This window comes from Numenius arquata, chromosome 13 (genome assembly GCF_964106895.1).
Source record: "Numenius arquata chromosome 13, bNumArq3.hap1.1, whole genome shotgun sequence".
Classification (NCBI taxonomy): domain Eukaryota; kingdom Metazoa; phylum Chordata; class Aves; order Charadriiformes; family Scolopacidae; genus Numenius; species Numenius arquata.
The window spans coordinates 14458741-14481463 of NC_133588.1; the positions used below are offsets into that span (position 1 = coordinate 14458741).

A 22723-nucleotide genomic window follows, 5' to 3' on the forward strand; every position below is an offset into this window, starting at 1 on the left:
AGTTCGGCTTCCGCTTCATTCTTTTCAGCCCGTTTCCCCATCCACAGGAAACCTTGGGGTCAGCCGAGGAACCACGGGGCAGGGATTTAAAACACTCCACGCGTGTCGGCTGCCACCTAAAACCGGTGCCAGCGCCGGAAAAGGGGACTTCAAAAGGTAAGAGGATGAGTCAGTGCGGGCTGAGCTGACACGCCACGTGCTGAAGCCGAGAGCTGTATCTAACCCGTTATCCTCCGTGGATTAGGTACAAAGCGGGCTGAGCGATGCAGGCAGGCCAGCGGGTTAAACATGCATGCATCAAAGGGTAATGAATATTGTAACAAATCCCCGGTCACCCAGGACCTCTGCAGTTGTCGATACGCCGCACGCGTTAGCGGCTCGGAGCTTGATGGGAGCAAGAGAGAAAAAAAAAGGAGTCCTCCACTTCAAAACAGCGCCTCGCTACCACTTGGAGAATTTCACACTATTTCTGTAGGGAGCACAGGGTACAAAACTGCCTTTCTGATCCCACCCAGTCGTACGCAGCACTTCACACCTTCCTTTCAGGTTTGCAAACAGACCTCCAGCAGCTCTACTTCTCATTTTCTTTTCCTCATTCGTAGAGACAAACACATAATATCCTTACTTAAAACATAGTGGAGGAGTTTGACAGAAATTAATGACTCACCTGTCATACTACAAGGATTTTTATATTTGCAGGGGGTGGGGGGGAAATGCTTCAAGTATTCTTAGAGATGTAAAAAGCTGCTTCAGAATTCAAAGACAGCTCATAAAAAAACAAGTCAATGGATGGATTGGTGTAAGGTTTGAGATACCCATTTTGCACTAAAATCACAATACTGCGCAAATATGAATAAATAAAAGGTTACGGGAAAAGTAACCCACGAGTTCCCTCAAATTAGATCCCATTGGCGTGAAATTAGTTCACAGCTGTCACTTGTGTTGCTCCAAGAGAGATTACTTCTTAAATAATGTTAATGACAACTTTGATTTGACTTCTGTAATTACTAGAGGGAGAAGGGACCACATTGCCTAGGAAGAAAAATCTTTTATCTGCTTGTTTAATGTACAATCTTTGATGAGATGAAGCTCCTTTCCCCTGAGTTATTTCCCTGAGCATTTTTGTTTTGAAAAAGAAATGGATTTCCAGGTTGAAAGCGGAGCTGCCGTGCAGCTGTCAGAGCTGTGGGAGAGGTGTCTAATTGTCATTTACAATGACCCTCGATTCTTCTCTAAATAGAGCACCTCTCCTACCTCGTCTCCTCGCCCTCGCCTCGCCTCACAAGCAGGAGTATTTACAGGGCTGGATTCTTCTCTGAGCTATCTCCACCACCACCCGTAAATCATCAAAATTTCTCCTATAATCAATGGAGTGTCTTCACATTTACCAGACAGTATAATCTGGTCCACGAGACAGCTGATTGTTATCTATAACCTCCCCATCCAATTCACGCGATGGGAGATGTAATCCAAAAATTTCCTTCAGACTTTTTTACTGCCAAAATAGATCAAATTCTGTGGCAGCCTTTTTACAATCTCCACTTTTCTAAATAAACATCACACAGCCTGTACTGCCTTTACTGCAAAACACTTCTCCCTGCCTGTATCCAGGCGGGTTGTTAGCTCATGTGCCGACACACAAACAGTGCACGCCTGTGATACAGCACCAAGACACGGGGTGCAATCCATGGCTCAGGCTGTGGATCCCCAGCTCTCGATCACCAGGGAGCATCGGGAATAATCCCCATGGTTAAACAAGTTGAAAGCCCCTTGCACGGTCCCCCTCCCAGTTAGACACCGCATGGCATTGTAAATTATTAGACTCAGCTCCCAGAGATTAAAGGGTTGGTGGTACCGTGCATCTTTACATCAAAGGTGCCAGGCAGCTCGTGTGTGCGGTGTCTGCATCCAAAAAAGGCTCTAAGCAGAGTCTGCTGAAGACGGGGGCAGCGGGAATTGATGAGCCAGAATGGTTCACGGGCAGGAGGGACAGTAAGAGCTCTCGTAAAGGGCACCAAGCAAAGCTGGGCCCTGCCATAGCTCAGTGGCTGGAGAAGTGCTGATGGCTGTGCAGTAACGTATTTAGAAGGAATAATTTGAAGCACATTCCTGGACTGTAAATTAACTGAAACTGCTCAGGAAAAGCCCTGAGTGACACTGAAGGCCATGCAATTAAACGCAGAGCTCTGATTTGCAATGATCAACAAAAAGCAAATACATTATTAGAATGCATGGCAAATAGAAAATAACACAAAAAATGGTAAGATTATGGCTGTACTATGCCATTATATTAATTAACAGCTTTCCCCTATTGGTTTGTTCACTAAGATTCAAACATATTCATTCTTTGATGAACATTTGCATTCACAAAACTGCAAATTTCTTCTCAGCCTTCTTTTGTTGGGAAGGGTTGATAGCTGTTAATGAGAAAGTGAACAGAGAAGGAGCTGAACGCGACGGGGCCAAACGAAGCAGAATAGCATCTACGCTCACAAAGAGACTTTCTCTACGGGGCCTTGAATTTCAGAGCAGCTTCAACTCATTTGTAGAGCCTGGAAATGAAGGTGCCTTGCCTATATGAAAATTAAATACTTCCATGCAGTGTTATGACTTTGCCTTGAAGCGGTTGTGGCTCCATGTTTCATTCACGTTTGTGGTCATTTTAACCCACTGCGCTTAACTGTGTAATAAGGATGCCTGGATGTGGATAATTCCTCCTCCTCCTTTCCCACTGCAATCAGGTTTTGCCCTTCATTATACGTTTTTGTGGATTCTATTAGCGCATAAATCTTTACAGAGTTCTTCAAGCTTTGACCTATATCTTGCAGATGGGGGAACTTTTCTCCCTGGATTGTCTTTCAGAGCACGCCAGTTCATTAAAGTTTTGAACACTGAACCCTCACTCTCATTGCTTTATCGCCTGGTTTATGTGCTGAATGTCAAAACAGGCGTGAGAAATCTGATTTATGAGGATATATACAGAAATTGTGGTACCTGCTTGTGACTGGGAGTCAGCTGGCAATCTCCTATCAGAATTTCCTCCTCAGCTACCAGGGCCCAGCCTAGCAGCCCAAAGACAGCACTGCCAAGATTGAGTTTAAAGGTTGTGACTCAGGACTAACAAAGCTTTGAAGCTTTTTTTGTAATACTGACAGGCTGAGAGCATTGGCGTTGTTCAGTCTGGAGGAGAAAAGGCTCTGGGAAGATCTTATAGCCCCTTCCAGTATCTGAAGGTGGCCTACAGGAGAGATGGGGAGTGACTCTTTATCAGAGAGTGAAGTGATAGGATGAGGGATAATGGTTTCAAACTGGAAGAAGGTAGATTTAGATTGGATATCAGGAAGAAATATTTCACTATGAGGTTGGTGAGGCACTGGCACAGGTTGCCCTGAGAAGTTGTGGATGCCCCATCCCTGGAGGTGCTCAAGGCCAGGCTGGATGGGGCTTTGACCAACCTGGTCTGGTGGGAGGTGTCCCTGCCCAGGGCAGGGGGGCTGGAACTGGATAGTCTTTAACATCCAACCTAAATCATTCTGTGATTCTGTCTTTGAATTTATGTGCTTTCCAGTTTTAATCACATTTGACCATTTTGTGGTTTGGCCTTTTTTTGCAAGTAAAAGTCAGTACTGACTTTAAAAAAATGAAAGCTCAACAAGTCAAGCAGTCTGCCAATGCCAATATGAGATACTCCCTGATTCAGAAAACGGGATCCCTTTCCTTCTCTCTTTGAAGTATCAGAAAACTATGGTTGAAACCGTAAGCCGGCAGCACTACAGAACACATGAGCGTCGGTCAGAAATCTCAGGTTCCCCTACTAATTTACCATTTCATACCGAGCCAGATTTATCTCCTGCTCGCACACCCCACCTCCCTCACCCCACACAACCGGCTCTGTACAGCAAAGTTGCACGTTTTAAGATTGTTTTGCACCAAACGCGCACGCCCCGGCCCCGCTCGGAGTGTGCGCAGGGCCCCGGACGCGGAGGGTGGAGCCGCGCCGCCGCCGCCGCCTCCCGCTCCTCCCCCGGCCTGCGCGGCCTGGACGCTACGCGAGCGCGGGGACCGGCTGCGGCCTGCGGGCAACGCCGGCCGCCATGGCCGGGGAGGTGAAGACGAAGCTTTCCAAGAACCTGCTGCGCATGAAGGTGAGGGGGGAGCGGGGAGGGAAGGAGGACGGGGGGGTGCCGGAGGCCTGGCCCGCGGTGGGATGAGGAGAGGGCGGTCGGGCCCGCTGCTCCCGGGGAGCTGCTCGCCGCGGGTCCGCGGCCTGAGGCGGCGTATGCTTGGGCCGTGAGGGGTCGGGGGAGGTCTCCCAGGTAAACCAGGCCGTCTCGGGCGGCCCTTCCCCGGTCTGGGGCATTTTCCATGTCTGCGCCTGGCCACGCAGCGTCTGTGCCGGTCTGACGGGCGGGCATGGCTGCCTGCTGCCTCTGTAACGCACGTTTTTGAAATACATAATGCATTTAGCTTCGGCTTTGCTCGCCCTTCCACTCAGGCCTACAGCTCTGTGGGCTGCTCCCTTCCAGCTTGGCCGGCAAGAGGCGATTTCGGGGAGGTGTCAGCAAATACTGGGCTGGTTAAATGCTGGCAAGAAGCCTCGGGGGATTATAAATCAGGGTGCTGGAGGGCTTGGTCCAGGAGAGCAGCCTCATGGTTGCAGCAAAAGCCTCAGCCTAGCAAGAGACAACTTCTGGGCACCATTTTTTATTGTATCCATTTTTTTGTCTGTTTACGCCGATGGCTAATAAAATAGCCACTCTCAATGGCAGTGCTAACCACCTTTCCCACTCATAAATGTAAGGGCTGTTAGTAACATCGTGACGTGCCCATTACACTTGGAATTGTGAATCTCATGACAAGACCAATGTGAAATTAGTCTCCGCTTACTGGCTGATGGATTCTGCTTCATGTCGTGTGCTACAACACCTAATTCAGTGGAGTACATTCTCCTGTGATTGATGGGTCTTTATTGCTGGAAAGCAACCAATAAAAGTTGAGTTGTCATTAATTTTTTTTTAAAATGTTAGTATCCATTAAATTTTTATAACTGAATATGAAGGGGCCTTTGTGGCGTCTTGCTTGTGGTGTTCTATTTAACCACTTTTTTTACCCATATTTTATATGGGACTATATGTCAGACACTGGCTGAAAGGAGTTTAGGTCTAAACTTCAGTTTAATCTTTCATGTAAAGTGTACTCTGATACGTAAGATGGTGGAATATTTATCCCAATTAACAGATGCTGCTAATGAAAGACTAAAACTTGTCCACAGAGGGTATGGAACACATCTTGCCTCACTCTCCAAAAGGAGTAGATGTTGAGCTTAGTTAAGCCAGCAGCATATGACTCCCTTAACCTGGATTGCAGTGCCATTGTTTTTTCTTATTTTTATGTAATATTCTCTTAAAGTGAAATTTCTGCTCTCTCTTTTTTTTTTTTTTTTGCCAGTTTATTAACCCCCTGGAGATTTCAAAAGCCAGTTTTTAGATTCTCCTCTTTGGAAGGCTGAGGAGAACCAGCCCGTGAATATGCTGCTATGACATTTGCAGGTTTACAGTTCGGGCAGTAGTAACCAGCTTTGAAGAGATGAGTAGGTTTTGAAAAGGTCATATACAGATCTTGTATTTAGCACTTCCCTTTTTCAGATTTTCTTGTTTACAAAAGTTTTAATTAATCCTTCAGTAGCTGCTTCTGCAGGTACTGATAAGATGTATTATCACGATTCAGCGGGTGGGTAGAGTGGCACCCAAAGGTGGCATGGTCAGTGGTAGCGTTGTGAAGACCATTTGCACTAAGCCCTGGACCACGTGTACTCACCTCTGGATGTTGAAGGATGGCTCCTGCTTTTAGATCTTGCACCATTTGGTCCAGGTCTCATTGCTTCGGGAAACTGATCCAAATAACCACTCAGTTTATTGACTTAAATACTCTGTGTGTCTACCACAATGGATATATTTTTAATTCATCCATGTGTGTTTACATTTTAGATAAATGCAATGACATATTTTTTATCTAGTTATTCCTGTAGTAATCTTCAGGAACATAATCTTTAAAATGTAACATGAAATGATTATTTAATTGGGTGCTTGTAGCAGAATTTTTCCTGTTGAGATTTCTGACTGGCTAACCAATTTCCTTGAGCAATAAGGTTTTCCACATGATAGATTCCCTTATTTTCCTCAAGAAGATACTGTAATTTTAATTGGAAAGCTTTGACATATTTTGAATTGACTCAGAAAACAAAAGTCAATTTTTCTTTCATTAAAGGTCTTGTACAAATGGATGCAAATAGAAATATAAATGGAAAATGAGGCACTAGCACTATATTGGCTTTTACTTCAGGATTTGGTTTGTTTTGCTTGGGCATTTTGTAAAGACTGAAAAGGGGAGGATTGTAAATAATATATATTACCTATATATTACCTATATATTTTAAATAATCTCAGTAATGCAGGACTTTTGTGGAAAGGAAGTGTTTTGTGATGCCTTCTTGGGCTTTATTCCCAGCCAACCCCATTTTAGCTGGGACCTAGAAAATGTCTCTGCTAGTCTTCAAAAGATAAATGAGCCCCACTGGCACGTTATCTGTCAGCCTGCAGGCTTATCTAAACACAAAATTGATGCTGCGTTAAATGAGAGAGGTAAAATTGGTTGATATGAAATTCCTCTGTAGTGTTGCACATACAGGTGTGCTTTGATAGCCACAAAGTAATTTTTTTTGTGCAGGAGTGTGTCTAAACTGTACTGGTAGCCTTGCCTCTAGCTGGGAGTTGCATTGGTATAAATGTACACCTCTGACAGATACAGTCATTCAAACGCTTTCTGTAGACCATAAGGGAGATCTCAGCTCCTAGGGATGAGAGAATATAAGGATTACTACTGTAAAGTCATGAAGAGTTCTGGTTTTTTTCAGCAACTTTGGTTAACATTGTTGGTGCTTAAATTGCCATTCAATTCAGGCACCTGATGAGACAAATGGAAAGAAAAAGGATGTTTCACATACATCAGGTCTGTAGTTTTGCACTCTCGGCATTTTTTCAGATGTCCTCTGTTGCTCCCAGCTGTGAGAGAGGTTACTGTTCCTATCTGCCTGTTCCCATCCTCTGCCAAAGGTTATCACCGAGGAAACAATTTACAAGAATGGTCTTGTATTAGGCAAAATTAGCAGCCATACCCTAAACTAAATTATTGGTTTCAGCTAACTGGGCAGACTGTTCCTGCAGTGAGTTTACAGGTAGGTACACATCCTGCTACTTTGGTGGCTCATCAATGAGAAGTTAAGAGCAGGTGACATCTTCCTTTAGCACAGCTGGATACAGAAGACTTCTTTTTGTGGCCCCAGTTACTTTTTTTCCACTTCCAAAGGCAGGTTCCAGCCTTCAGAGCTACAAACGCAAGCCAGTTCATTAAATGAAATCTGGGGAAAGAAGAGGATGGTTGAAAGTATAGATGTTTCAAACAATGGCCAACCTGGTATGACCTAGCTCTAGCTCTGAGCTCCAGTGCTGTTGATATGGGTCATGTTGATTTCTCATATGCAGCATTAACTTCAACGCCCTTACATTCTCTCCGACCTTTGCTGAAACGTTAGAAAAATCTTAGCAAAGTTAATGGAGTTGTAACAACTCAGATCTGTCAAAACTAATCAGGAAAGGTCTGTTTCTTTGTGTGAAGTACGTATGTGACTGACTGACTGACTTCCAGTAGATGGTTGTGATCAGCAGTTGTTTACTTTTCCATTGCCTGTTTGCCCGAACTTAGACTAAACCCATAGAAAAAAATCACAAAAAGCATTTACCTTTTATATCAACTGTTAAATATTATGTAATGGATAATTGTCATCATGTAATTATTGCATTTTAAGCACATACTAATGATGCAAAAAACCGAAACTGTGTGTTTTTCTTTTTTTTTTAGTTCATGCAAAGGGGTTTGGATTCACAAACTAAAAAACTATTAGAAGAAGAAGAAAAGAAGATAATTAGTGAAGAACACTGGTATCTTGATTTGCCAGATCTAAAGGAGAAAGAGTAAGCTTGTACGCTTTTGTACTTAGCATTATTGGATTGTTGTGGAGTGGGAATAGAATATACATATTTTTTCCTATTTAAAAAGTATTGTTAATAACTAATTAACAGAAGCAAAAATAGTGACAGACTGGCATTACAGCTTATTTATTTATTTTCAGGGACGTTCTCAAGGTTTCCTAGTGCAGCTTGACCTACTTTCATTTCTTGTGTGTGTTGTTTTGTTTCACTCACACATTCTTCTAGATGCATGTAATTAGTTTCTTTCAGGCAGGGACCAATTCATTCATTGCTGCTTTTCCCCTTCATTTGAAAAAAAGAAGTTTGAAACTTGTAAATTGTAAATTCAGCTCCAGTCACACAGTTAGGTCCATTCAGGACAGTTACTGTCTTCTTGAGTCCAGCTCATTTAAAATCCCATTTTTGAAATAGGACAGATAAACCTTCCTTTATTTTTGCCATTAGCTAATAAGGAAGAAAATGTCCATTCCTGCTATTTAGAAAGGTGCTTTAAATAGCAAGAGAACTACTTTTAAAATTGCTTGATATTTGTCCTTTCAAAAGAGGACAAAAATTCCATTGAGGGAGAACATACCTAATTTTTTAAAAGCTGGGGTCCTGGGAATTCACTGTAGTTGAATAAGGTCATTGATAAACTATTTTCCATGACTTGGTGGATATGGCAAAAAGGTATTTGAGCTTCAGTTGCAGCAAGGAAGGTTCAGGCTGGATGTTGGGAGAATTTTTCCAACAGTGAGTCTATTGAAGTAGTGGAATAGGTTGCCTAAGGAGACACTGGATTCTTCATCATTGGAAGTCTTTTGAGGACAGGTTAGATGGACCTCTGCTGTTCATGGTACACGTTTAACTGATCCTACCTTGAGGTAGAAGAGAGAATGAGCTTGTTCTCTTCAGCCTAACTTCCTATGATCGTAGGAGTTTGTTTTACATGAAGGTGAAGAGGATGAGGGAAGAGGTGCATACGTGTGCGAGGAAAAGAAGGATGGAACAATTCACGGAAGTACTTTTATCTAACACGTGTATTATGAACGCCTCAGGGTCATGTATCTTTTCTCACTCCATGCTCATTAAAAGAGGAAAAAAGGAGGGAGAAAGGGGAAATCTTTCTCTGCTGAACAGAGAATTAAACAGTGGTTTATATCCTGACAGACTCAACTAATGCCAGGTCTAACATCACAATGAAAAATTAATTAGAAGCTTTTGCTGTTATAGTAATGCCACCTGGAGAGTGATATTTATGTGGTATTTTTATTCTGGCAAAAGCATTAATGTAGGTGGAATCATACCAGCAAAGAGTGCTTTTTGTCAGGAGAGTTAATTTTGCTTGTGGAACTGGCACAGCTTTACTGGCAAAAAGTATTCCTTTGCACTCCAAGATCCTTGTATTGAAAGATTTATCAAAGCAATTACGCTTCAGAAAGTAGATGATGGTTTAAAATCCACTGCGGTTTTGTTTATTTGTGTGTGGGGAAGACAACAAATGCTTTTTGCATTTGTTTAATTTGATTATTTTAAAGCATACCATCTGACAAATGCTTTGTGGTTTCATGCAGGAGCTTTATAATAGAAGAAAGGAGCTTTATGCCATGTGAGGATCTACTTTATGGCAGAATGTCCTTCAAAGGGTTCAATCCAGAAATTGAGGTACCATTTAAATATTCTGTTTTGAGGTGGTCTCGCATTAGGGTTGAAGCCCTTGGGGATGGGGATTTGAGTGTTCACAGTGCATGTTTGGCCTTTGTGTCACCTTCCATAAATCCTCCCCCATACAGGAAATCCCTGATTCAAACCAAAATGTTGATCAACGCAGCATCTAGTAAATAGATGCTTTTTCTCTCCATGTGTTGATGGTCAGTAATTGCATGACTCCTGCAGATTTTCCTTGCCTCAAGTGAGGAAATTGTCCCACATGCTGCTCACCAAAACAATAACTCACTTTTCCCTCTGGAATTTAATTCAGAGTCTGGTCCTACAACCCTATTCCAATTCAACCCTATTGATATTCAACACTTACTTGTGTAAGTGAGGGCTTAAAGTTCCAAGCTAAAAATTCTGGTCGAGGGAGTCTTTTAATTTCTTTTTGGCATGGTTCATGCTGATAGAACTACACTGAGATAGTAATAAAACTGTTACCACTGAACTGAAGTCCGAGGATGAAGGTGTAAAGACTGACAGGTATGCAAAAGGCTGTGCAAGGTGATTTAACAGGGGATTCTTTTAGTTATTTTGAACTTGCTCTCACTGTGACTTGGCATATTATTGCTTCATGGTTTTTACTAGTAGTTTATTGTAAATCCTTGCAGATATTTTTCCTTCTTAACAAAACCATTTCAAGGACTATGTGCTAACATCACAATGAAAAATTAATTATGATCTAATTCTCTGATCTCCTGAAGATGTCTGGCGTGCCCTTGAGGATGTTTGAATAGTACAATCCACTGAAAACCCTGTCTCTGTGTTGTCCCTTTTCCCAAAGGCAAATTCAAAGCTCAGCTTAGCAACAGACAGGCACGTTGCCTTTTCTTGATGAGTTTGTAACAGTATGCTCTAGCCTGACCAAGAAGAGCAAAACAATTTTTAAATTTGATCTTTACGTTTTACGTGTTTCTCCTACCCGTGAATTTCTGCGTAGTTGCCACTGTGTCAGGGTTGCATGTTTAAGTTATTTCTTACTTTATTTTCAGAAGTTAATGATCCAAATGAACTCTAGGTGCAAGGAAGAAGAAATTGAAGTGGATGATAAAATGGAGGCTGATGTGTCAGATGAAGAAATGGCCAGAAGGTGAATTATATTTTATGACATAATCAATATTAGCTAGGAATATGATATGTTACTGCAGTGTGTGTGTGAAAATAAACCCAAAAAGCAAACAAATTAAAACAAACAAAAAAAACCAAAACCTGACAGATATGGTACTTCAGAGAACTGTTTTTCTAGGAATTCTGGTGTGTATTCAGTGGAATCTCTATCACTTTGGGGGGTAAAATATCTTGTAGGGTTTTTCTGCCCTTTGATATCCAGGTATTCCGTGCTAATTCCCTCCTTGTTCTAGATTCCTAACAAACCCAAATTATCAGAATGAATAATAGTATAATAATTGACCATGTAGTAGTGTGCTTCTTAAGCTTCTGATGACCAGCTTTTTTACACCACTTAAATTGTTGATTAGATTTCTGATTTGCTCCATTGAAGTTTTCTCTGATTTTAGTAAAAGCTATAAATTTTTTTATTATCTTTACAGATATGAAACGTTAGTGGGAACAATAGGGAAGAAATTCTTGAGGAAAAGAGACCAGCGTGTACTCCAGGATGAAGATGAAGATGGGGATAGTAACACAAGACCTAGCAAAAAAGCTAAGAAAAAGTTCTTAAAACCTCAGGACTAATGTCAACTGCACAGCTGGAGCTGATAAAATTGTTATCTACCAAATAGAGTACCACGAACTGGAGGTTTTGCTGTTTAATGTAAAGGATAGATTTGTAAATGTGTGTCTGTTCTCATGGAAATTTCTACCATCCACAGGACAAACATTTTTCAAAGTGGATGTGTGTATAATGGATGTCATACATCCTTTCCTCTCTCAGCAGCTTTTAATGTGTGGGGCACTAATCCCATCAGCCTTTTAAAATGTTAGGTATAATTAGATCAAGTGTCACATGCAATCGAGAGCAACGTTATTTACAATTTATGATAACATCTGAAAGAAGTATTTGGAGTAAAGACGAGCTTTGTCCAATCCAGTAACACAGTTCAGCTTTCACTGCTTTTTTAATTATGAAAATGAAAACCTTAGCTGTCTTCAAATTGAAAAAGTCAGCAGAAACATGTATTCTGTTTTTTTACTGTTCTAAAATTAGATGGGAAAAGAAGAGAGAGAGAAAATTGATTTGGTTGAATTTTATTTTTTATAAAGCTTATTTAAAAATAGAGGGGTTTGTAGTAAAACTTTTTTTATAGAGCAAGCCAAATATTGGGCAACGTTTACAGTTTGACACTTGAGCAGATTGTGAGTCTTAATTTCTGGCTTCCAAAAGAAGTTTGCTAATCTTGTCTTTTTCAGCAGAAAAAAATTCCAATCTTATAATTATCTAGGTCTTGTCATAAAAGCATAATAACAGCTTCAGAAACATATTTGAAAGCTGAATAAAAACTGTGGGGTTTTGTGGTTAATGATTGTGGTTTAGCTAATTTAATGTAAAAAATGATGCTTAATACAACCTGATACAAGAAGCGATCCTGTTTTGTGCTCGCCACAGATGTCCCCAAATATTAGTTGACTGCAGTGACTTTTTTCTGTTTAGCGTGTGCAATGAAGCCATATGAAGAACTGTTAGGACGGAAACATGATGCCCCTTGGTCGGTCAGTGTTCTGGACCTATTGAAAAATGTCGATGTGGTCGTGTCTAAAATCATAACAGTTCTCTGCATCCTGCCTTTCAACAGGAAATATTTCTTTCTATTACTTCATTTCCCCAAGTAGATGTCTTAAGTTACTCATCCTTAATGCTGACTCTCTGAAGAAATAGGAATTTGTTGAATTGAAGCAAGTAGTGGCCATTCTCTCATGGACAGAAGAGGCTTTTTTTTAGTCCTTTTTAAATAACTCAGTGAAGCAAGACATGAAACTCGATTATATAAAGAAAGAGACTGTGTGTCTGCTGTATTTTGGATGTGATACATGAACTATAATCCATATATCAAAAGCACCTCATTAGATATTCAAGATGGATCACACATGGAAAGAGAAATATACTTTTAACCTAGTAAGGGGACCTTATACAGGTGGAAAGTCTGTGATTCATGATCTGAGATAGTTTTTCAGAGCTAATTAAATGCTACTGGTTCAATTACTTAAAACCTGATCATATATTATTGCTAGCTGAAAAGAAGTTAATGATGGCAAGACATTTTTCATCCCATGGAAGATGTGACCTGAGCTAAGAAATGATTAATTGTTGGTCATCACAAGAAAAACTCAGAATATACCTCATTATTCTTTCTTGCTTATTAGTAGGAAAATGATGCCCCTCTATCTGAACACATTTCTTCAATGGAGAGAGAATTTCTGCATAGCTGTGCTGGATAGTTGAGGGGGGGAAAGCGTGTTCTGGTGAACCACCAGCAACCAGGAGATGTCACTGCGGTTGCACACCCCGAGAGACAGCAGATTGGAGAAGGTTCCAGTGGTGTCATGTAAAGGAGCTTTTGGGTAATTTTGATAACGATTAGTGGCTCAGATGAACTCTGTGTGAAGTCCTTTTTTGTGAAGGCTCTATGCAGAGAGCTCCCTTGCGTTGCAGAGTTCTGTTGAGTCCAATGGGGGCTCATTTTGCACAGTTAAAGGGTGTTCTGCCATACACTGGTCCTTAATTTCGTGTCATTTCCTGGAGTGTGGCTGGAAGTGTGAGTGTCATGGTGCGTGGGTAAGAGCAAGAGTGAACTCTGAACAGCTTCCTAGAAAATCTGTTATTTTGGAATTTGGGAGGGGGGGAACGTGGTTCTTCTGTTTCCTAAACATGCCCCACACCTACTGTGAAGAAATGATAGATTTTGGTTTATTGTCTTCAAGTTTGGGTGCTCTGCTGTTCACGTTTAGCTGGTGGCGAGGTGAGCTATTGAAACGCTACAGCAAGACCAACTGCGAATTTTTAGCCCCGTCTCATTCATGGGGAGTTTGTGAAATGCATCTTTAAAAGCCCTATTCATAGTGCATTGTTATGAGCAAGACAAAACTAAAAATCAACCCTACATGACTTTTTAAATGTACTTTAAGTGCCTAGAGTTACAAGCAGGCATTTTATGATGAGATCTTCTGAAATACCCGTCTATATTTCCAGCCTTATAAATACATATATATATGTGTGTGTTTTAAGTCAGGCTCTAGCTTCCTAGCCAGGGTAGAAACGTTCTGCTGTATAAAATCTGTGCTTCAACTACTCTTGACAGAGAAGTAGTAGCGCTGAAATATTCATAATGCGAACCTGCATTAATTCAGGCTTTCTTGGCTCTGACACAGTCTCAGATGCGACGCATTTCCATGTGCAGCTGCCTGAGCTGTAGAACTTTCCCACGTGGTCATGTTTCTAAAACGAAAAGCGTTTCTTCTCTGAGAACAGAAGCGAGTTGGGTAAGTAGTAAGCATTTTCATTAAAGAAAATGGCTACCTGTAAAGAGTTATCACACGCCAGAAGGGGTTGTGCCTGGTACGCTCAGGTAGCTATTAAAGCCAACAAAGCAAAGTGCGCGTCGCAGTTCGTGCTGGCTGAGAGCTCACAGTGTGAAGTTTAAGCACCGTCTCCCCTCAGGTGAAGCGCCGCCCCTCCCTTTGACAGGCTGACGGTGTTTATTCCTGTAATAACTGCTGATGTTGGAAATACGGTAGTTTTGAACGACTTCCTCCTCCTTGCTGATGTTTCTCCTTTTGTTACTTTTATTCCGCTTAGTACTGGATCTTAGGAAGTCCAGGACCAGAGTCCAACCGAAGCAAGCCACCCTGTGGCCTCCCTTTAGTAATGCATGAGCGTGTTAAACTTTGATTCCCTGGGGAGGGGGGAGGGTGTTCAGCGGTGCCATGGAGTTTGAACCGTGTTTCTTCTGTGGTGTGTCTTGCTCTGTCGTTAGACACTCCATTATACAATTCCGCAATCGCGGATGGCCATCCCTGCCGCTGGGCATTGCGTGCGTGTGTGTGTGTGTGTGTAGTGGGCATCTGGGCTGCGGTTCTGGGACTTAATCCAGCATTCAGATTTAAAAAGAAATGTCTCGTCTTTCTGTTAATTGGAAAACCGTACTTCTAAATTGTATTTGGAATTAGACAAGTCCTGGGTGGGGGATTATAAGCACTTGTTCTGCTTCATTTCAGCAACAGTCTACAACTAAATGCACAATAGCTCAGGTTCTTATTAAACCTTTTTCAGCGAGAGTGTTGAAGCAAAGTGGTGGTGAAGGATGTCAGACATCCCCTGTTTCCCTTCTGTGTATGAACACAAGTTTCTCAAAGAGCTGATGCTTTAAGGACTTGGTGGTTTCTTTTATTTTCAGTCTGGAAGAGCATCTCCCTTTTGCACCAATGCCTTGCTAATGGGCTTGTTTGGTTTTGTTTTTTACACCGTTCTCATCTCAGCCCTTTGAGGCATTCACACCTCAACAATCTGCTTTTGTCAGCTTTTGGGGAACTTTAGTTAAACTGTGAAACTGTTCCTCAGCTGTAGGTGTTGGCATTTCTTCATGTGATTTTTATGTTGTACAGTGAGGACCTGGTTATAATTGTCACATGGAGAGGAAAAATCCCCCTCAGAGAGTGGTTATCGACAGATGGAGTCGGGGACATGGTTGAAGTTTCAGCCCTGTAGATTTTTAGTAACTGAATAGCGGAAGGGGGTATCTGGGTTGAGTCCCATCATTGCAGGCACAGTTAAAAATGCTGATATGAGTCCATGGACCTCTACCCAGGAAACGTGAGCAATCACCTGGGAACAACAGCAGGAACATCTCTAGAGAAGTATGGAGGCAAAATAACCAGGCTGTTAATGGCTGCCCTCAAGGCAAGAGGTAGCAGCAGCACCAGAAAATAACTGTAGTTCACTGCAGAGAGAAATATGGTTTGGTGACCTGGGTGAATGCAGATGGGAATTTCTGTCAGCTAGGATGGAGGTGGTGAGTGTTTTGAAGCTCATAATGTTCCTTGGGGTCTCGGGGAACACCTCGGTTTGATCAATCATTTAGAAAGCGGTAAAAACCCTTAATGGGACCTTAGTATGAGAGAATAATATGAATGCAAATTAGACAACAAAGTCCTTGGTGACATTATTTATAGAAGAACTGTTTCCCACCTCAGTAAGATCTTTCAGTGTCCCCTATCGCCTCCTGCTTGGCCCTTGGTTCCTCATCCCTGTGCAAGTACGCATGAACCCAGGCCATCAGCTGCCACCACAGCTGATCGGCAGGGAAGAACTGGTACACACCATGGCCAGCCCGGAGCTGCTGGCTGCAGAGGCCAGCAGATGAGGGGACTACTGGGCCTCCGGTGATCGTCTTCTTCCTCAGCCTTCCTCTTCTTCCAGGAACCTCTAGGAACTTACCATCTCCAACACTGCTGTCAAATTTGTTCGATATCAGCTTGTTTAGTTCAAAAAGTTTGTGGTGGGGAGGGTTGTCCGGCAGATTGATAGCATGGCTGGACAGACCTCGTTTACTTCACAAATGGTGTGGGCAGGAGTCACGCGGTTGGGAAGGAATGCTGTATTTACAGTAACTCTTTATGTTTTTATTTTCCTTTATTTTCAGGTATACACTTATAGCATTTGTGAGATTTATGATCAGATGATGCCTTTGTGCAAAAGATACACTATCAGCAGAAGGAATCAGCATTTGACCAATACTCAGGATCATCGTAGATTGGGGAGAAAGGGTGTTATTCAGTCTTACTGCTATTTTTTTTGATGCATTTGAGAATGTTTCCCCTTTCTCAGCGGTTTCCTGGTTTGGGCTTCTTGAAAAAGTAAAAAATAAAAAATGGGGAATGTGATTGTGAAATAATTCTAAAGAAAGGGATTCCTTTCGATTTATTTGGAGTCTTGATTTTTTGCACTTTGATACAGAAGAATGAACTTAATTGTGACACTAAAGCTCCTGTGCTAAGTGGCGCTCATTCAGGATAGCCGTATGGGCTCCCATATTTGCTATACACAGAGCAAAATTAAGGGTATAGTGGGGTTAGCTTCATTGTTCTACCTTTGTTATACAAATACCTCGCAATGCTAAAACTACAAAATTTCCACCCCTTTGGGGACAGAAGTAAATCTAAGCCAGCTGTGATGTTTAAGCACCATTCACCCTTTATAGGATGATTACTTGTCAGAAGCAAAGCTTGTAGACATCTCCTTAGAGCCCATCAGCCTCAATATTGCTGCAATATATAGAGTTTTCATCACCAGAAAAATACGTTCATACCAAAAATTACTTTGGGCATTTTACTGCAGTAATGGCAAAAGGGGATGCGCATGATGATAATTTTCATTTTGTACTGTTTTGTCTAAGGATGATGGTGAGAGAATTATGCCTCCTAATGCCCCTTTCAAAAATGACATTGTTTTACTTGTATTGAAGGTAGAGAAATGAGATGAGCTGAAAGTGGTTAGATCTTGTGAAAAATGAAGTTTTAAATGTGTACTTCATTGTCTAAATGCTCACAGATGACTTTTCTCCCTGTAATAACCATAGAAAATGCGTTGGCAGCATATCACAATTAATAATCCGTACTCCTATTTATGTGCTATAGGCACTCCAAAATTCCCCAGACGTATTTATTACCCAAATTTATAACCAGATTCAAATCGGATCCTACATTTGTGCCAAAAATTGAACTGCAGTCATCTCACAGCAAATAATTCTATCTACCTGACAGAAGAGTCTTAAATTTCTTGATTTTTTTTTTTTCCCAGAGTGAAATTCACTTTAATCTGGTACTAATGTATTTTTCCTTCAATCGCCTGCAAAAGAATCCCGTAATCTTACAGTGGTGATTGCACAGACTGGAAGATACTGTACATACGTAGCATTATTGTAGGTTTTTTCTGGTCATCTAGATTGTGTAAAATCCTTTGACATTAATTGGGACAAGTTTCCTATCCAGGGTTATGTTGAATTTCTCTTTGAGGGTTTTTTCCACCTCTTCATCTTCCAGAGTTACGAACTCCACCAGATCCATATTTTCTTTGTAGTTGTATGTGGTCTCAGTGAGTGTCCACCCAATTAGCGCTCTAAAGCCATCGGTGGTCTGGAGGGTGCAGATGGACTTCTTTGTAAAGAGGGAATCGGGAGACGTCTGCAGGTACGTGCACTGGAAACGGAAATCTTCCACTGTCCGTGGCTCAAGGCTGAACATATAAACTTTCCGACACTCTTTTTTCTCCAGAAGATCAGAATTAGAGAAATTTTGATTGGGGATATATTGTTTCCGCCTCATTTTCTCAAGGTACCAGATGGCATTTTTTTCCGTGAAGCGAAAGACGCCGGGAGCTTGGGGCTGGTCTTTCCCCGACACAAGCTCCATTGGTTGCCACATCTGGTAGGATACACCAAAGCCTCCGTCAACAATATAGGCCTTGCCATCGATGACCACCTTTACAAGGAGGTGGGTCATGATGGTGGCGTAGGCATTTTGATGCGGATTGAACACGTACGCTCCCAGAAAGCTGGCGTCGTACCCCAGGTGTTTCAGGACCCAGCCCAACAGCTGGTTGTTCTCCATGCACCAGCCACCCCGCTTCCTCCGCACGATTTTGTTATAAACCTGCTCCAGCTCCAAAGTAATTTTCTCCCCACAATGGATGCTGAGGTTTTCGAAGGGGACAGCACGGATATGGTGCTGGAATATATCGGTGAGCGTTTCCAAATCTTGTTTTTCAAGGGAACCTTTATAGCCAGTTCTCGCAAAATACTCTTCAAGGTTCATGTCACCTGTAAAGGAAGGAATTGCGTTTTGGTTTTGTTTCTTTACATCAATGATTTACGATGCTGTGAAAAACTGCCCAGGCTGCTGCCAGCAAAGATGCTTTAATCTACAGAATCTCATCAGAGCCGTTTTTAAAGGTAACAATTCCTATCAAACGGTTCCCAGACCAGAGGAGAGCAGTGCATGTGAGGGTTTGCGTTTTGCCTTAAGAGTTATCCCTATGGCTAACACCTGATGCCGTTTCAGCTTGAGATGGTGGGGCTGCGAAACGGGGATTTGCTGAATGTACATTGTGCCAGCGGGGTTAAGAGGAATGTAAGGTCACGCTAGGGGGTGGTCAGGGGGCTTCATGGAAACTGGTCTAAATCCACTGTTGAGTGAAAGGAGTGTTGGAGGGGGAGGCAGTGTCATCTGCCAGCTGGAGGGAGGATAATTTGAGCTAGGATTCACGTGTTCTTTTCACGAGTCTGCCACTGATCTACGTGACGGTAAATGAATTGCTCGTTCAGTACACGTCGCTCTTTCTCCACTTAGAAAAAGCGAATGTGATACTCCCTGCACATTTTGTAAAGTGTCAAGTTTTATTCAGATAATTATAACTGAAAAAAACCTCTGACCTTTGCAAGAGTCGCAGACCACAAAGTCTCTTGTCTGCTCTGAGTGTTGCACAAAGTCATTTTGGTATCGGAATAATGAATCTGAATGGAGACAAGTGACCTAAAGTACAAAGAGCTCATCTCTGTTCCCCGCGTCTCGCAGGGTGCCCCGTAAACGGACAGGGGCTACTTTACAGCTCTCTAGTCCTGGCCTTTCTCAAACCTCACTTTATTCCTTCCAGAGGAGAAGTGACTGAGAATTACTGAAGCCTCATACAGCGCATCCCTGGTCTGTCCTGCCTCCAGCTGTGCCCAGGTAGGACTCCTCATGAGCAAGATGATTGCTGGATGAGGAGCTACTCAACTTATTTTCTACCTTCTAATACTGTGGAAAGCCACATACAGTCACCTGGCTTTGGCAATGGCCCATCACAGTCTGCTGGCCACCGCTACAAGCTGGATGCTCTGTAGGTATCTGATAGATACTGGTTGTAAAACACACTGTAGATCATCTGCTTGGGTATGGAGCCGGGAACAAATTCTTTTGAAGGCTTGAACCTTTGCAAAGAAAGCACCAAGCATTTCAGCAGTCTAGAGTTACTGCAAATATTTAGCTTCTTGACAGCCCACAAAGCTGCTTGGAAATCTTTTGTGCATACACTAAGCTGAGGTTTAGACACTTAGTATTAGTGATTCAGGAAGACTATTGTGTTCAGATAAATTCAGTGGGGAAACATTGAATGTTTACTGCAAACCAGAATTTCTCAAGATGATTTTCAGTGACAGATTCATGATGTGCATATGCATGGTATAGAAGCAGCTGTCCAAAGTAAATGGAGAGCTCCATCAAAACTGTGTTATCTTCTACAGAAAGGAATTTAGCTTCCAGTAATATTTAAGTGTATTGTTGGGGGATATCCTCAATGTAATATTTGTTAAGTAGAACATAAGACTATTGCCACTTTCTTCTTTTGATTTGCAGAATCCATGTCTATTGGATCCTACCCAGTCAAATTGTGAATGGTAAATAGCTCACACCAGCATAAAGCTGGTTCTCAAGTTTATATTATTTGTAATTTCTCCCTGCAGCTCCATAATATGATTGATCAGCGTTAGATCTTGACTGTAGGAGATGAAAGCTACAGTTCTTCTGAATTGTGAGCAGATCAGATGAAAAGCTAGATACTGAAAAGGTAGTCCCACAAATGTGGCTATGATTTATGCAGAGAAAAACATCAGCAGAACAACTTTAAAGAACTATATATAAATGTGCAAATGAAGGTGTTCGTGCAAAAATATTCCTTACTAGTACTATACACACTATCAGCAATTCCACTGTTAAAATACGTTATTTGTCCACTTTTATCCTAATATGTCAGCACATGGACTTTTTGGGGTATGCAAACCACAGTTTGTAATTTCATTTTTTTAAGTTGTTTTTAAAGAACTGTAATTTTATTCCCATAAAGCAGAATCTATTGATTATTAGATTGCTTTTTTGCTTACTTTGCCTTTGCAATATTTTTAAATAGAATTAAAAATCTAAAAGAATAACTTTCAACAAGAGGTTGTAGTTCTAAGTTTGTATATACCATTGTATCTAAACAATAGCATCTCTCTCATAGTCAAGAGAATCTCCGCCTGAGGAGCAGAAAGACTGCAATTTCAGTCCTTCTGTATCATTGCTTTGCCCTCTTTAAGAGCCCATGTTTAGCAGGTGATATTTTAGCTCTATATCCACACATTTTTATAACATTTTTCCTGAAGAGAATACTGCTTATGTCACTGCCCGTGACCTTTACCATCATAAATAAACCAAGCTTGTTGTTTGGGGGTTTGGGAGGTTTTTTAAGAAAATAAACTTACCTCTTAAAATAGCCTTATTTATTTATTGATGTATTCAGCTTCTGGGTTGTTTATTACTGAGGCAGCAGTCGGTAAAGCCAGGAGTGGATACAAATTGCGAGGGTTGGCTTCCTCTTTAAGGTCCGCTGGCTCTTACTCCTGAATCTTAAATGGCAGAGAAGGGGCAGAGTCCACCCAAAATGAATGCACATTTCTGGACTTCACTGATCCATGAGCAAATTAAACTTTGTTTCTTCTGTATTAGTAGATGTTTCTGTTTTCCCCTAGTTAAGACCAGACTGAACTTGTTTTCCATGTAAAATAATTACAGTAGAGAGTCGCAAATGGCTCCGTAATTTTTTTTAAATTAAATTATTGTTATTTTGGAAGCCAGCACCTTGTGGGGGAGGATAGTCATCTGCTTCCTTGTGGATGCACTGAATTGCCAAGGTATTGCAGGCTGCATTTTCCCAGGCTCCACAGATGCACAAAATGACCCTTCTTTGCCCACAAAGGAACTTTTTTGATCTGTTTAAAGCTTCCACTGCAGCAGGTAGTTATTTTGGAGCTGCCACACTGAACATATGCAATGACACATATTTATTTGCACAAAGGAATGCATTTCCTCTCTAAAACTTGGCCTTCTGCATCTTCAAAGTGTTGTAGGGCTGTTCACTTAATTCTCTCCCTGTCAAGCACATCTCCTCTTCATTTGATGGAGGTGGAAAGTCGGAGGCCCCTTTTGGGAAGGCAAAGAGCTGTTGGTAAGTGCTTGAGTTTTAGGCACACCAGGTGCCCCGTGAGTCTGTGTGGTTGAATAATACAAATGTCAAAGTCTTTTCCTTGGCTAAGGATCGATGCTCTTCTGTCGCCTTCTTTCATGACACATCCTGTACAGTACCTGCCACAGGTATCATCAAGGTAAAAGGCTTTTGTATTATGTATAACATGCTGGGAAACCACACTGGTGGCATGTCCTAACTTCCCAGTGTTTTCTTGTGCATCTGCAGTATTACTTATTTAAGGTACCTTTTGTGCAGAATACTGTTGTAATAAATAAGAAGAGTTTTATCTATAACACTCTTGTGACATCTCAGGAAGGTTAGGTCCCAAAAATTTAGATTATAGTTTGCAAAGGTTGATCTAAATTTGATTGTTTCTATTTTTGATACCAAAAGCCTCATTTTTAAGAACCATTGAATCATCTCAGCTTCTATTGATTTTGTTTCGATGTCAGAGGCACCGAAAAATCAGACTCAGAAAAATTGGACACTCAAAATTACAGAGCTTTGGGATTTTTTAAGTGCCCTTACATAAATAGCTCACTTTAAGTCAATTTCTGGTAAGGGTATGGGACTTGAGTCTTTCAACTTATTTCACCATAAGCTAATCAGCACCTAATAGCGGCTTGTTTTGAGAAAGTCTTAACCTTTCTTTTTCTTTTATGAGGTCTTTGAAAGCCAAATTCAGCTCAACTTTCTATTTCAGACAGTTAAAGGAAGGAAGTGAATAATTTGTAAAGCTCTGTAGAGAAGAAGATGGGAAATAATACCTAAAAAGGTTAGAGGTCTTTTGTGTAAAATGGTAACACAGCTTCTCCTTCTGTATCATTTTGGTCTCCTTTGCCACAAAATATAGCTGAAATAAAACAAGATCCAGAGAGGTGGAACAAAATGTTATGGAGTCAAAAAGCAATTTCCATATAAGCAAATTAGAGGTAGTAAGATGTCTCAGTTTCTAAAGAAGATCAAGAAAAAACATGTAATTGGTATATAC

The 22723-nt window shown here is 41.4% G+C and overlaps 2 protein-coding genes across 2 annotated transcripts; one reads left to right on the plus strand and one right to left on the minus strand.

Moving 5' to 3' along the window:
- The first annotated feature begins 3829 nt into the window (after positions 1-3829).
- On the plus strand, positions 3830-13290 carry MPHOSPH6 (M-phase phosphoprotein 6). The gene is made up of 5 exons (XM_074158037.1): positions 3830-4145; positions 7918-8030; positions 9602-9692; positions 10733-10830; positions 11291-13290. Exons 1-5 carry the CDS (start codon positions 4095-4097, stop codon positions 11433-11435), a joined length of 498 nt encoding a protein of 165 aa, XP_074014138.1. The 5' UTR covers positions 3830-4094; the 3' UTR covers positions 11436-13290.
- Positions 13291-16333: 3043 nt separating this feature from the next.
- LOC141471373 (arylamine N-acetyltransferase, pineal gland isozyme NAT-10) lies at positions 16334-22631 on the minus strand. Its single transcript, XM_074157885.1, has 2 exons — positions 20969-22631; positions 16334-18511 (listed from the first exon to the last, which is right to left on the minus strand). The coding sequence occupies exon 2, from the start codon at positions 18504-18506 to the stop codon at positions 17634-17636; it is 873 nt and encodes a 290-aa protein (XP_074013986.1). The 5' UTR covers positions 18507-18511; positions 20969-22631; the 3' UTR covers positions 16334-17633.
- Between the last annotated feature and the right edge of the window lie 92 nt (positions 22632-22723).